Source organism: Emys orbicularis, chromosome 8, assembly GCF_028017835.1.
Source record: "Emys orbicularis isolate rEmyOrb1 chromosome 8, rEmyOrb1.hap1, whole genome shotgun sequence".
NCBI classification, from domain to species: domain Eukaryota; kingdom Metazoa; phylum Chordata; order Testudines; family Emydidae; genus Emys; species Emys orbicularis.
The window spans coordinates 71,360,758-71,374,902 of record NC_088690.1 but is presented as its reverse complement, the minus strand read 5'-3'; the positions used below and the strand labels follow the sequence as shown (position 1 = coordinate 71,374,902).

The 14,145-nt window shown below is 48.9% G+C and overlaps 1 protein-coding gene across 1 annotated transcript in view; it reads left to right on the top strand.

The window, feature by feature from the left end:
• The window catches only part of LOC135882493 (P-selectin-like), a 56,951-nt gene extending 47,273 nt beyond the window's left edge, over window positions 1–9,678 (top strand). Inside the window, exons 16-20 of the mRNA XM_065409420.1 lie at window positions 811–996; window positions 4,306–4,428; window positions 6,399–6,429; window positions 7,665–7,720; window positions 9,481–9,678. Of these exons, the coding sequence (XP_065265492.1) occupies window positions 811–996; window positions 4,306–4,428; window positions 6,399–6,429; window positions 7,665–7,719 (395 nt within the window). The 3' untranslated portion in view covers window position 7,720; window positions 9,481–9,678. The remainder of the gene's footprint in view (window positions 1–810; window positions 997–4,305; window positions 4,429–6,398; window positions 6,430–7,664; window positions 7,721–9,480) is intronic.
• The last annotated feature ends 4,467 nt before the right edge of the window (window positions 9,679–14,145 follow it).

Below are 14,145 nucleotides of genomic sequence, written 5' to 3'. Positions count from 1 at the left end.
ATCCATATCCAAATCGGATCCCGGCGGTCTGTAGCACACCCCAAGCACTATCTCAGGGGAGGCTCTAGGAGCTTTCTATCCCAATGTGATTTTTGCCCAGACAGACTCTGTCTTATCCATTCCATCACTTCTTATTTCTTTATAGTCTACCTCATCATTGATATACAATGCTACTCCACCACCTTTGCCTTTATTTCTGTCTTTCCTAAACAGCACATACCCTTCAATACCTGTACTCCAGTCATGACTATTATTCCACCATGTTTCTCTTATCCCTATAATATCTGGTTTCACTTCCTGCACCAATAGCTCTAGTTCCTCCATTTTGTTACTCAGGTGACACTGTAAATAAGAAGCGGGCAGCTTTATCTCCCGTAAATGTAAACAAACTTGTTCGTCTGAGCAATTGGCTGAACAAGAAGTAGGACTGAATGGACTTGTAGGCTCTAAAGTTTTATGTTGTTTTCTTTTTGAGTGCAGTTATGTAACAAAAAAAAATCTACACTTATAAGTTACACTTTCACAACAAAGATTGCATTATGGTATTTGTATGAGGTGAACTGAAAAATACTATTTCTTTTGTTTATCACTTTTACAGTGCAAATATTTGTAATAAAAAATAATAATATAAAGTGAGCACTATACATTTTATATTCTGTGTTGTAATTGAAATCAATATTCTATTGTTTAACAGTGCGCTTAAAACTGCGATTAATCGCTATTAATTTTTTTGAGTTAATCGCATGAGTTAACTGTGATTAATCGACAGCGCTAGTCTGAACATTTCATCGTTTGTTTTCTTTATTCCAGTCATGAGATGCCCCAAGCTGAGGGACCTAGAGCCAATTCTTATGAATTGCTCCCACCCTCTGGAATCCTTCAGCTATGGGTCAGTGTGTCGCTTCCGCTGCACTCAGGGCTACTTCCTCAATGGGACAAGTAGGGTGCAGTGCCAGCCTGATGGGCACTGGTCAGACAAGATGCCTGCCTGCCAAGGTAAGTTGTTTTGCCATGTTCTAGCTTCCATGTGGAGCAGTGCTTTTCCCTTGCAAGCCCTTTGCCGGAGAGAGACAAGAGGGTGAATGTGGAGAGGCTCAGGTGGGGAGTGAGCATTCCCAGTGTGGGGAAGGAGATCCAGGGGCTAGCAAATGAGGCTGGGCTCGGTAACAGGAAGAGCAGGGCCCTTTGGGGTATACACTAATACTTACAGCCCTTTGCAAAGCTGCACACTTGGGTGAAACCAGCAAGCACTAGAGAGTGGAACACAAGGGTGGCCAGTGGGCATCAGACACTATGTCCATCTAGCTCAGCCCAGTATCCTGTCTCTGGCAGGAGCCGGCACCAGATGCTGCTGGGGAAGGTGCAAGAAGCCCCACAGCAGGCAGATGTGGGATGATTTGCTCCACTAGTTAGTGGTTGACTCAAGCAAGAGGAACGAGGAGTACTTGTGACACCTTAGAGACTAACAAATTTATTTGGGCATAAGCTTTCGTGGGCTAAAACCCATTTAATCAGATAGTGTTTGCTGTTACAACTCCCGATCCTCTTGTGATCTGTATAAACAGCAAATGCCTTGCCGGGCCTTGAGAAGCTCCTGCCCCGGTATTTGTGAGAGTACCACCAGCACGTTGGTGCACTGTGTGATCATGTTGACTGTATCGGATTTGAATTTGCCACCTTTCCTTTTCACTGAATGTCCCATTATGCTATGAGACTGGGAGAACACTCTCCAGTACCTTCTCCGGGCCACTTTTATCAGGTCTTCATTTATCCGTCCCCTCTCTATAGCAACAATCCCAGTCTCTCTCCTTGTCTCTCTAGCCGTCCTGCTCTGCTCCTGTGATGTCACTTTTGAGGGGAATGAGCAGCACTTCACATAGCATCCCATGCGATGGCGTCCCATTCATTTCTATAATGCTGCTCTATATTTTCCATATTATGCTCCATCCAGTTTCATTTGCACCCTAACAATTTGTTTGGTTTGTTGACCACCACTGCACATAAAGCAGAGCAGCGCTCTCCATTGAATTGTCCCTAAGGGTACGTCCAGACTACCCGCCGGATCTATCAGGTATCGATATATTGCGTCTCATCTAGACACGATATATCGATCCCCGAACGCGCTCCCATTGACTCTGGAACTCCACCAGGGTGAGCGGCGGTAGCGGAGTCGACGGGGGAGCCACAGCCATCGATCCCGCGTCGTGAGGACGGGAGGTAAGTCGAAATAAGATACGTCGACTTCAGCTATGCTGTTCCTGTAGCTGAAGTTGTGTATCTTACATCGACACCCCCCCAGTGTAGACCAGGCCTAGGGATGCCCAAGTCTATTTCCTGAGCTCACACAGCTTATTTATAACTCAGTATGATGGATGGGTAGTTTGAGTTATTCCCTTCAGCCAAGGGTGCCAGAACCGGCTATGTCCACCCACTTTTTACACAGATGTAGTTGGGGGGGCAGGGGGCCACATTGCCCCCCCAAACTGCAAGCCCAGACAGGCACGGAGTGGCGCAGGCAGGGGCTGCGCTTCACAGCGGGCTGATGATGATCAGCTCCCCCACTGCAAAGCTCAGCCCCTGCCCACAGCAATAGCATCTTCCCAGTGGGGGACTGAGGTGGGCCTTAGCCCCCCCTCGCCACTAGTCCCTGCTAGAGGGCTTATTCCTTCACCCTTCCACTTCCCTGGTCCTTCTCGCCTGAACAGAGAACAACAATACCCAAAGTCAGAAGGTGCAAACAGTTCGATGTTTATTGGGGTGAACTTCCAGCAAGCTTAAATCCAAATTCCTTTTTCCTTATTTTCGAATCCCAACTTACCTCCTGTTTGCCCCTAATTTATATAGTAATATTCTCAGCTATACCTTAACCAATCATTTTACTGAAATCTAGCTAACCAATCCTAACATATTGTAACAATTCTCTAACCAATTATATCCCACTACCCTAATTAATTTACACCTAGCAAAATTAATTATACAGCAGACAGAAACAATTAGAGAACCAGACAGATTAACAATAGAAAAGTGGGGGCCATAAAGATAAAACATATAGAAATGAGGGTTTCACAACCACAACTGTTGAGAAGTGATTTCTTGCCAGACAGGATGCTATCAAACTAAGTTTTCTTTAACCATCTATATCTGGTGGTGATAGGCATTATCAGGACAGGATTGTATTCCTAACAGCCCAATAGCACCTTATTTTAATGTGATTGGTTTGGGATGTGAGGATGTGACTGTATGCTTCCCAGCTTATGGTTGCCTCTGCTGCTTAGCCAAAGGCCTTAGCCTAAGAACCAGGCCTCAGACTATCCTAGTGAGAGAAGGCCCATAGACAGGTGGACTGTGATTTTGATTCTTTGTTTTATACCTCTATAACTAGCTAAGTTCTTAAAGTATAGGCCTTTACAGGCAGGCCTGCATATCTATATCCCAACAGTCCCAGCCACTCTCTGTGGCCCCGCCCCCTGCTCCTCCTCCCCCCCCCCCCCAAGGCCCTGCCCTCTGGCCAGGACGGAAGCCAGAATTGGGCCATGATAAATAGGGTGACCAGATAGAAAGTGTGAAAAATCAGGACGGGGGTGGGGGGTAATAGGCGCCAATATAAGAAAAAGCCCCGAATATCAGGACTGTCTCTATACAATCAGGACATCTGGTCACTCTAGTGGTAAGAGCCATCCAAGGAGCCCGGCCACTGTGGAGAGTCCTGGACCCTCCACGACAGGGGAGGCAGGGCCTTGGGGGAAGAGGAGGGCAGGGGTGAGGCCACAGAGGAGGCAGGGCTTCATGGGCCCCCCACTTCTACCTAGGTTCCAGCACTCCTGCCTCCAGCATGTATTACTTTGCATTTATCAACACTTAATTTCATCTGATTTTGGAGCAGGAGTCCCAGTAACTTTCCATGGGATTCAGGAGCCTAAAGCTCAGTTTTTTAAAGGTATTTACGTGTTGCTTCTTTCAGCATTGCAAGGTCTAAGTGACTTAGACAGCTAAGTCCCATTAAGTGCCTACGTCACTTTTGAAAAGGGACCTAGCTGTCTAAGAGTCACTTAGGGCCAGATTTTTAAAAGTATTGAGGCACCTAAAGGTGCAGACGGGGGCCTAGTGGGAATGTCAGAGGCATCCAACTGCCAGAGTTCAGCACCTCACCTGCTTAGGTGCTTTTGTCAATCCCACTAGGGCCTATTTGTCTCACTAGGGACCTAAATACCTTTGAAAATCTGGCTCTAAGACCCTTAGGCGCTTTTGAAAATTTTACTCCCAGTGATCTGAATCCTAACATGTTGGCCTGGGAATTTATTTCAGAAGAGGCTGCTCCCTATTTCAAGCAAGTCCTGCTTTACATGGGTGGTGGAGCTGTGGCCCTTGTGGCCCTGTTGCTGACCGGAATGTTCATAGCTCTGCTAATCAAGCGTCTCAGTGACAAAGGTAAGAAATGCATGGCTTTGTTTGTGCCTTTGGTTATTATTGCTGAGGGCATTTGCCTGGAAACAGGTGATTTATCCCTTGAAGAAGTGCAGATAAGGTCAGAAAAGTGATTCAAGATGGCCCCTTATTAGTCCACGTGGTTCATCCCTGTGTGCTTGTTTATGGACAGAAGTACACCCTCTCCTCAGCCTTGCAGACCCAGCATAGCTGAGGGAGGAGCTGGATTCTATTCTGCCTCACATGGCTGAGGGCAGCAGCATCTTTGTCCCTGATGAGGCTCGGTGAGATGAAGGGGCTGAGCCAACCCTCACTGAAGTCAACAGAACAAGTGTGGCTGCTGCCACTATTTTCAGGGAGGTCCAAAGGCCTGAAATACAGAAGACTGGCATGCTGTTGTTGAAATAGACTCCCAGAGAACAAGTTCAGGATCTACCTAGAACCCTTTCTGAGGGTAACCATTTTCCCCAGGAGGTAAACAAAGCTCCAACAGAGAGATAGGAGCCCTGTCAGCTGCACCTTGCTCTGCTGGGCCCTCCTAATAATAATCTCACATGTCCCAGAGGCCTTGCATCCATGCCGCTTGGCTCAGATGGCATCTTTAAGGTGGTCCCAGTTCTCTTCCCTCTGCCCAGGCATGGAGTCTAGCCATGTGGGGTGTGACATTCCCCTGGTGTTATCTGGACCGACCAATCCTTGACTCTGGGAGCCAGCCTTACCCTGCTGTGCTGTGGGAACCACCACTCCTGGGTTCTTCCTGAACAGCCTCTTGCATATAAGCTGCTCCCAGCTACATGAGTGAGCACTTTTGGCCAGCCGCTGCTTTGATTGTGCAACTGAATGACACTAGCCAATATCTCCAGTCCCAGACACAACCCTAGGAACCGCTGTCTTGCAGTGTCCAGTTATGCCTGCTGGACGCTGCAAGCTTATATGGGTTTGTCAATTTAACAAAGAAATTGATATGTACCAGGCTTGTTATCCCAAGGGGAGTCTCTGACACGCTTCAAACCAAACGCACTACTTCAGGTAAACTAAACAAAGAAATTTATTAACTACAAAACATAGATTTTAAGTGATTATAAGTCAAAGCACAACAAGTCAGATTTGGCCAAATTAAATAAAAGAAAAATGCATTCTAAGCTGATCTTAACACTTTCAGTGCCCTTACAAACTTAGATGCTTCTCACCATAGGCTGGCTGGTTGCCCTTCAGCCAGGCTGTCCCCTTTGATCAGCGCTTCAGTCGCTTGGTGGTGGTGCCTGTAGATGATCGAGGAAGAGAGAGCCAGCATGGCAAACATCTATCCCTTTTATCATGTTCTTTCTTACCCCTTGGCTTTGCCCTCCCCCCCCCACACTTCAGGGTCAGGTGAGCATTACCTCATCATAGTCCCAAACTGACCAAGGGAAGGGGGGGGTGACTCACTGGAGAGTCCAACAGATCCTTTGTTGCTGCCTAGGCCAGTGTCCTTTGTTCCTGTGAGGCTGGGCTGGGTTTGTCCCATACATGCCCTGATGAGGTATGTACTGCCCCTCTGTTCCTGGAGAGTTTTGCCTGGGCTTGTTTTAAGCCATAAGGATACATTTTCAGCCTCATAACTATATACATTAAATTACAACCTATAACATTACTATAATATTACTGTAACAATGCTCATTGCATCATGAGTCTTCCGAAGACACCTGACATGACAAACTTTGCATTGGATATCACACAATCATATTATAAGGATGAACATGGGGGTGCAGGATGTTCCCCCGAGGTACAGAACATCACATGGGGGGTATATGTACCCGAGCACAGTGTATCTCCACTAACCATCTCAGAATTTGCTCTCGGAAGCCATGGTGAGAACCTAGTCTGTCAGAGACTGCTTTATCCCACATGCTTACCATACCCTTCACTGATGAGATCTGTTTTGTTGTTGTTGTTTCTGCACCATCCCATGGATGTTTCAACTCCATCATCAGAGGAAGAAAAAACCCTGCTGAATCCCACCAGGTAAGAGCAATGTGTTCTGTGAGCTGATCACTCTAACTTGCACCATGGCTTTCACGAGCACTGCAGCTACCATGGAGCTTGCCAGTCCCCTGTTTTTCCTCACCCAGCCCTTCCAGAAATTTTAGCCTTTTGGGGTGAGACATTCGTGCCTGACCCCAAAGGTGAATTTTTTTGAAAGTCTGAACAGGAATGGTTTATAGTATCAAGCACAAGGTGTGTAGGGCACTTTCCCCCATCATAAAACATCAAACATCCTTACATTAATAACTCTAGTGCTGAACCAGCTGGGGCTAGAAAGCTGAATTCTGGCAGGGACAAAGACATCTTCTCAACATGGGCTTTGGGATTTACAGTGAAAACTGGTTTTGATTAGACCAAATGATGAGCCTTTGGAAGTCACACTTTGTGCATACACAGAGGCATGATAGGTGCATTTTTAACAATGATTTGCCAGTGTTCCAAAGAAAGGCAGGGTGCACTATTTTGCATGTGTTGCTAATGGGACTGCATACACATTGTAAACAACTGGTCAGTAGATGCCAACAGAATGAGCTAGGGCTCTATAGGAGTCCTGTGCTGGTCAATGGGATTGTCTTGCCTGTTACGTGTACCATGATTTTTTATTACTAAATTCCAGTATTTAAAATAATAACACAGAGAGCCATTTCTTTCATTGGGTCCTTTAAAAATTGCAGGTTTAACAGGGGTCTCTGTTATAATCCACATTGTGAGAATTTAAAGTGTGTTCCACCATGAAGCCAAAAACATCGTGGCATGGAGTCCCTGAGGATGACCCTTGTATAGTGTTGTTTTGTTAGATCCTGGCTTTCTGTGCAGTGCAGGCTCAGGCCTGGAAGGGCAGTAAAGGTTTTGTAAACAATAGACTGGAGAATGGCCCACAAGATGGGGTCATTACGTTAATTGCTGTTTACTTGTAATATGGATCTATATGAACACAGGTACAAAATTTATGGGCAATCATGAGTGGTTACAGCACCACATTCAGGGGATAAAGAGGCTCTGATAACACATCCTCCCAGACACAGATGCAGTGACTCATTCAGGAAAATGTGTGAGTCTTCAGGAGCTGCCAAATCTGTGCCCCAATTCTTATTTTGCCTAGGGTGGAAGAACCAGTTCCTTAAGAGAGAAAAGGGCTTTTTTGACCGATGGTAGGGGTTCTCTCATTTCCTATCACTCTAGGTTTATACCAGTGTGTTTCTGTTGTTGTCTAGTAACCTGGGAGCACCTGGTGTCTTTACAAATGCAGCGTTTGACTCCAACTTTTAAGGTAAACTGTCAGAGAAATCAGTCTTGAAATGCTTATTTATTTCTATGAGACAGAGTGGGTGCGGTAATATGTTTTACTGGACCAACTTCTGTTGGTGAGAGAGACAAGTTTTCAAGCCATACAGAGCTCTTCTTCAGGTCTGGGAAATGTACTTAGGGTGACCAGACATCCCGATTTTATCGGGACTGTCCCGATATTTGCTTGTTTGTTCCGAGTCCCAACCAATGTTAGGTCGGGACACTGGACAAACAAGCAAGGCTCCCGCGCACACGCGGAGCCCGGAAGGGCTCGCGCCCCCCCCCGCCCCGACTCTGCCCCCCCTCCTTCCCCCATTGGATCCCTCCCCAAATCCCCGCCCCCATCCCCGCCCCCTCACTGCCCCATTGGCTCCCTCCCCAAATCCCTGCCTCTTCCCAAGCACGCCATGCCCAGGAGACTCAGGGGAGTGCGGGGCCGGGGTGAGTCCGGCCTGGCCCCGAGCAGGCAGGACTCGGGCGCGGTACCTGGAGAGAGAGTAGGGGGGCGGCCCGCGGGGCCAGGAGGCGGCTGTTCTCCCCACCTGGGCAGTGGGACTCGGGAGCAGCCGCTGCTACAGCTCCCACTGCCGCGGGGGGAGGAAGCGGCCGCTGGCCAAGCACGTGGCGCTCGGCGGCTGCAGCTCTGGCGCCCGGGCCCGAACCCCCCGAGCCCGGGCCTGCTGCGGGGACCCAGCAGCGCGCACGCTGCGCCCAGCCCCTGGCCAGTTGCGTCTGGGCTGGCTGCCCAGCTGGTGCAATCCCGCAGGCGGCCCTGGGGCGGAGGCATTGGCAGCCCCGTTCATTCCCCTGCGGGACCCGAGCGGGATGGGGGGGCTGGGGCCTGCTGCCCCCACTCCGGGGCCGCCTGCGGGATTGCACCAGCTGGGCAGCAGCCCAGACGCAACTGGCCAGGGGCTGGGCGCAGCGTGCGCGCTGCTGGGTCCCCGCAGCAGGCCCGGGCTTGGGGGGGTTTGTGGGCACCAGAGCCGCAGCCGCCGAGCGCCACGTGCTTGGCCAGCGGCCGCTTCCTCCCCCCACAGCAGTGGGAGCTGCAGCAGCGGCTGCTCCCGAGTCCCGCTGCCCAGGTGGGGAGAACAGCCGCCGCCTGGCCCCCCGCTCACACTCACCCCAGCCCCGTGCTCCCCTGCGTCTCCCTGGCCTCCCTCCAGCGCTTGTGGAGGGAGGAGGAATGGTGGTGGGGTTTTTTTTTGTTTTTTTTTGCTTTGCTGCCTTTTTTCCCCCAGACATAGTTGCCAAATGGTCATAGCCTCCTATGTGAACCAGCCACTAGAGGAAGACAAAGACACTCTTCTACAGCTTGTTACATGAAAATCCAACATGGTTCAATGTGTGTTTGTTTTACTGTCTAAATAACATGCACTACTGCAAAGGTTCTCAACCTGTGCATCATGGCCACCCCTGTTTCTCTAAGGGTAGATGGGAGAAGTGTCATGAATGCTTTTCTATTGTGACATGGGGTCATGACATGGAAAAGGATGAGAACCCCTGTGCTAGAGGAGCTGTTTTGGATACATGCACAAGCTCTACAAGTTGGTACACCATGCAAAATGTAGCAGAAAGTCCTAACCTAGTCCTAAAAAGGCATCTATGAAAATAACTCCCCTCCCCATCCCCCATTCACCCCACCACCATGTCAATAACTCAAAAATGAACAAACTGAACTTTATCAAACTCTTTAAATAAACTTTCCTTTGGGTAATTTCTTATTTATATCCGTTATAGCTAAAGCAGAAGATGCCCTCAGGAGAGAAGATCACTGGAAGGAAAAGGTCCTGAAGATGGTACTCATGCCTCAATCCTTTTAGAAGCTGTTTTTATACCTTACTCCTCAGCTCAGCTCTGCCATCATCCAGCCCAAGAACTCACAGTCACTGACAGTCAGGGATTAAACTAACTCTGGTGCACACATCCAGTTCTGATCTGAAATCTGGGCTTGTTCTTCCTCTGACACTGGGCTTCGGTTCACAATCCAGTTGTATCATGTAAAGGTCCCCAAGCATGAGTGGTGGGTGAACTGCTGGCTCAGGGAGGCTAGCCCCCCAGTCCCACCCCTTCTACCCGAAGCCCTGCCCCTTCCATGCCCGCCAGAGCCCAGAGACCCCCCACAGTGGCCGCTGGCCCCTGCCTCAGGCTAGCGCCCCCAGTCCTCACCCCCCAGCCCCAGAGAGCAGGGAGGCCAGGCAGCATGGCCCCAGCCCAGCCCCGGACCGTGAGGAGGCCCGGCAGTGCGTCCCCAGCCTCCCTGGCCCCAGAGCGTCAGGTGGCCAGGCAGTGCAGCCCCAGCCTCTCTAGCCCCAGAGCGCCGGGAGGGTGGGCAGCACAGCACCAGCCCCAGCCCCAGCTGGGGCCATGATGGCACAGGGGAAGAGCCATCCGCAGAGTGGGAAGCAGGAGCGGACTGGTGACGGAGTGTGGGTGAGGCCACGCCTGGCTGTTTGGGGAGGCTCAGCCTCCCCCAGCCTATGATACCTGCTGCCCATGTCCCCAACCCACTTGTTCCTTCATCCACCTGCCTATTGGATGCTCGGAAAGGTCCTCAAGACCTGGGCCCTAGTATCTACACCCTCAATCACTCTCTAGTCCAGGGGTGGTCAAACTTTTTGGCCTGAGGGCCACATCTGGGAATAGAAATTGTATGGCGGGCCATGAATGCTCACAAAATTGGGGTCGGGGTGAGGGAGGAGGTGAGGGCTCTGGTTGGGGGGTGCAGGCTCTGGGATGGGGCTAAGGATGAGGAGTTTCAGGTGTAGGAGGGTGCTCTGGGCTGGGACTGAGGGGTTCGGAGGGCGGGAGGGGGATCAGGGCTGGGGCATGGGGTTGGGGCATTGGGAGAGGCTCAGGGGTGCAGGCTCTGACCAGTGCTTACCTCAAGCGGCTCCCAGAAGCAGTGGCATGTCCCTTCTCCAGCTCCTACATGGAGGCACGGCCAGATGGCTCTGCACGCTGCCCCGTCTGAACCGCCCCTGCAGCTCCCATTGGAGCGCCGGAGGGGGCCATTGGAGTGCGTAGGAGCCGGAGTGGCTTCCGGGAGCTGTGTGGGGCGGCCCCCGACTCAGTGCCCTGGCTGGAGCGCCGGAGCAGGGCTGAGCTGTGTGGTGCGGCCCCCGACCCAGCACCCTGGCTGGAGCGCCGGAGCGGGGCTGAATTGTGTGGTGTGGCCCCTGACCCAGCGCCCCAGCTGGAGCGCCAGAGCGGGGCCAAGCCGCATGGTGTGGCACCCGACCCAGCGCCCTGGCTGGAGTGCCAGAGCAGGGCAAAGCCAGACCCCGCTCCCCAGAGGGAGCTCGCGTGTCGACTTAAAATGACTCGCGGGCTGGATACGGCCCGCGGCCTGTAGTTTACGCACCCCTGCTCTAGTCCCATCCTAACCATCATAATATTCAACACTCACACAGAATTCATCTCTTCAAAGTGCTTTACTAATTGTTACTAATTGCTAATTGTTTACTGTTCTGTAAAGTGTCTGTCAGCTTCTGATGTAAATTGGCTAAATTGCATAAGAGGTACCTATTCCTTCTGCCTTGTTCTCCAGATGTGCTTATTATTCACAGCACACAGGCTTTTCGGTATTGCTTTTTTAAAAGTCTTGCCCAGGGCTTTTCTATTACTGGTGGATTATGACAAGTGTGTGCAATAGCTAGTAACTGTGACCACCTCTTGAAATAGGTTATCAAGTCTCCAGTTGCCACTTGCCCTTCAGAGACATTTTCCAGCTTCTTGTCTTCTCTCTGTCTGCCTGTGGTGGTGGACTATGGTGTTTCCCCTGGACACTGGAACATCTTGCAGAAACTGAGCAGGTGGAGGGACAGCTATCTAGGAAGGAGACAACTGGCTGGAACTTGAAGCTATGTTGACTAGGGAAAGGAAACACAAGACAGTTTTATGGAGGTTGGCATCCCTTGCCTGAATGTGTTATTGAGGTTCTTTAGCTGAGATCTTCCACCTCACAAAACCCTGGCATAATTATCGATAGTTCTGTAAGGAGACCCTGGAGGCTGACTTTTTCTCTTCATTAAACTCATATACCTTCACGGATGGCATTGGGTTTGCACAGGAAAAGCTGAGCACAGAGTGATTTTATATTTGTTTTTCTAAGCAGCCTCCTCTATTAATGTTTCTACCAGGTGCTCAGTGGAATTTTAGTATTTCTTCCATACGATCATTTTCATACCAGGGAGGGAGAGAGCTGCTCCCCCTCTCCTATCTATGAAGGCAGGAGTCTGTTCCAAGCACTCCGTGGAATCATTGCAGGTTTCTTCTCACTCAGTGTTTGATGGCTTCTCCTTATTTGCCTTTCTCCTCCAAAGTTTCCTGGCAAGACTGTCCCAGGTCCCCTCTCCTCCCCCACACCTCCACTTTTTTGCACTAAATATTTGGAGGAGAATTGAACCCAGTTTACAACAGTCTATGAATGTCGAAAAATAACTTTGTAGAATGCCAGGCTTCCTGCCCACCCTTGCTCTTTCTGAAGCTATTATGCAGACATGGTGAGGCATCTCTTGTATTGCCAATGCCACCCTAGTGCTTCCTCAATGATCAGCAAAGGAGATGGAAAAATATAAATATGGACATGGCATTAGTACTTTATTGGCTATCTTGTAATTTACTTTTTTTTGTCTTTCAGAAGTGGGTCCAATAAAGTAGAATTCAATAATAAAAGTGTGAATGTGAAACCTGGTTTTTGCTCATCTTAGTTTTGAGCACTATGGAATAAGCAAGGCACAATCAATACCTTGAACTGAATAGCAGATAAAACAGGCCTTCAAATGGGATTAATACAATCATGTAATCTGAAATATTTGCATAAAACAGGCCAAAGAATCCACCAACTGATTCCTGCCTGTTTCTAGCCCAATAACTAGTTGAACAAGAGTATATCTTTAAGAAACATAACCAGTCCTGATTTAAAGATTTAAAGTGGAGAATTTATCAAATTCCTTTGTAATCTGTTGCAATGCTTAATCACCCTCAGTATGAATTTAGCTGACTTCAATTTCATGGCACAAGGGACCATTAGAACATATTGCAAGACATGTTAGACGATTGAAATCTTTATTGATTATTTTACATATGCTACAGCTCCTCTCCACATTAGTGCTGAATCTCTTGAACTCTAGTGATGTATTTAGCAAGTAATATTGTGCACTGACTCACAAAGCACCTACTTCACTTTCCTTAACAAAACAAATAACCTTTATTAGACATAAGGAGAAAAGATTCCAAAGTGCATTAGATATAACACCCTGCTTCACCAGGTTAGAAACACCCCTAATTATTGCCCGTGTTATCTGTGATTAGATGTTCATCTACATGTGTTCTCCCTGTGTGCTGCCCCAGCTCTGCGCAGACAGCCAGCACAGCAGACCTTGAGCGAACCGCCCAATGACCACAAGATCTGTTAATGTATGAAGGTGGCAGTACAGGTTTATTGTTGACAAAGCACGGTAATAGCATGTGGCAGACTCTACGAGGATACTAAAACATGTATGCCCGTGACAGTGGACCAGCTCAATGATTGGCGGGACTTTCCATTCCCTCCTCGGCTGGACAAAGATACTCTCTCTGAGATACATCTTTATACCCTGATACAAACAAGTTATGTTACACATGCCAAACCCGCGGAAAAAAACACAGAAATTTGGCTCGTTTTTGGCTTAATTGGCTGTGAGTTGCTTGTTGTCTAGTTTTTGGCTTGTAGCTTGTTTGGCTTGTAGCTTGTTGTAGCTTCTTTTTTTTTTTTGATCGGCTCCCGGCAAGCAGGGGCAAGGGGGGGAGAGAGTCAGGGGTGCACAGTGGGCCCACCACAGTTCCAGACTGCATGCCAGGGGATCTAGTCACATAGAGTGTTGGGGTTCTAAGGGATTGGCTTGTTTTGGCCTTGTTTTGAAATGGGATTAGCTTGATTTTTGGCTTATTGTGAAAGTCAGGGAGCTTATTTACCCCGTGAAAGTTGGCAGCTGTGCCCTAGAGCCCCAGGCAGGTGCAGTATAAACTCACAGGGCCTTGCCCTAATAGGATGTTTCCAAAAGTTAAATGATCTATTCCAAGTTTGATGAACTGCAAAAAAGTGATAGAAAGTAATCCAAATTTTTCTACAATTGTTTCAATTGTTGTATTCAAGAGTTAGTAACAAAGTAAGAATATATATTACATTTTTAAACTTAACCAGTGTCCCTTAACTGAATTGACACAAGATTGCAGAATATGTTAGTAATTCAGACCCATCTCGCAAAGCTCAGCCTTAAATACTACAGTACACAATGCAGCCATTACTAACCTGTGAAGACACCCTGTCCTCAGTACATCCCTGTGGGGCATGGAGTGCAGCAGCAATGGATAGATGAAGAGCTCAGAGGAAGTGGGTCACCTCCTGCTAGGAAACGGTAA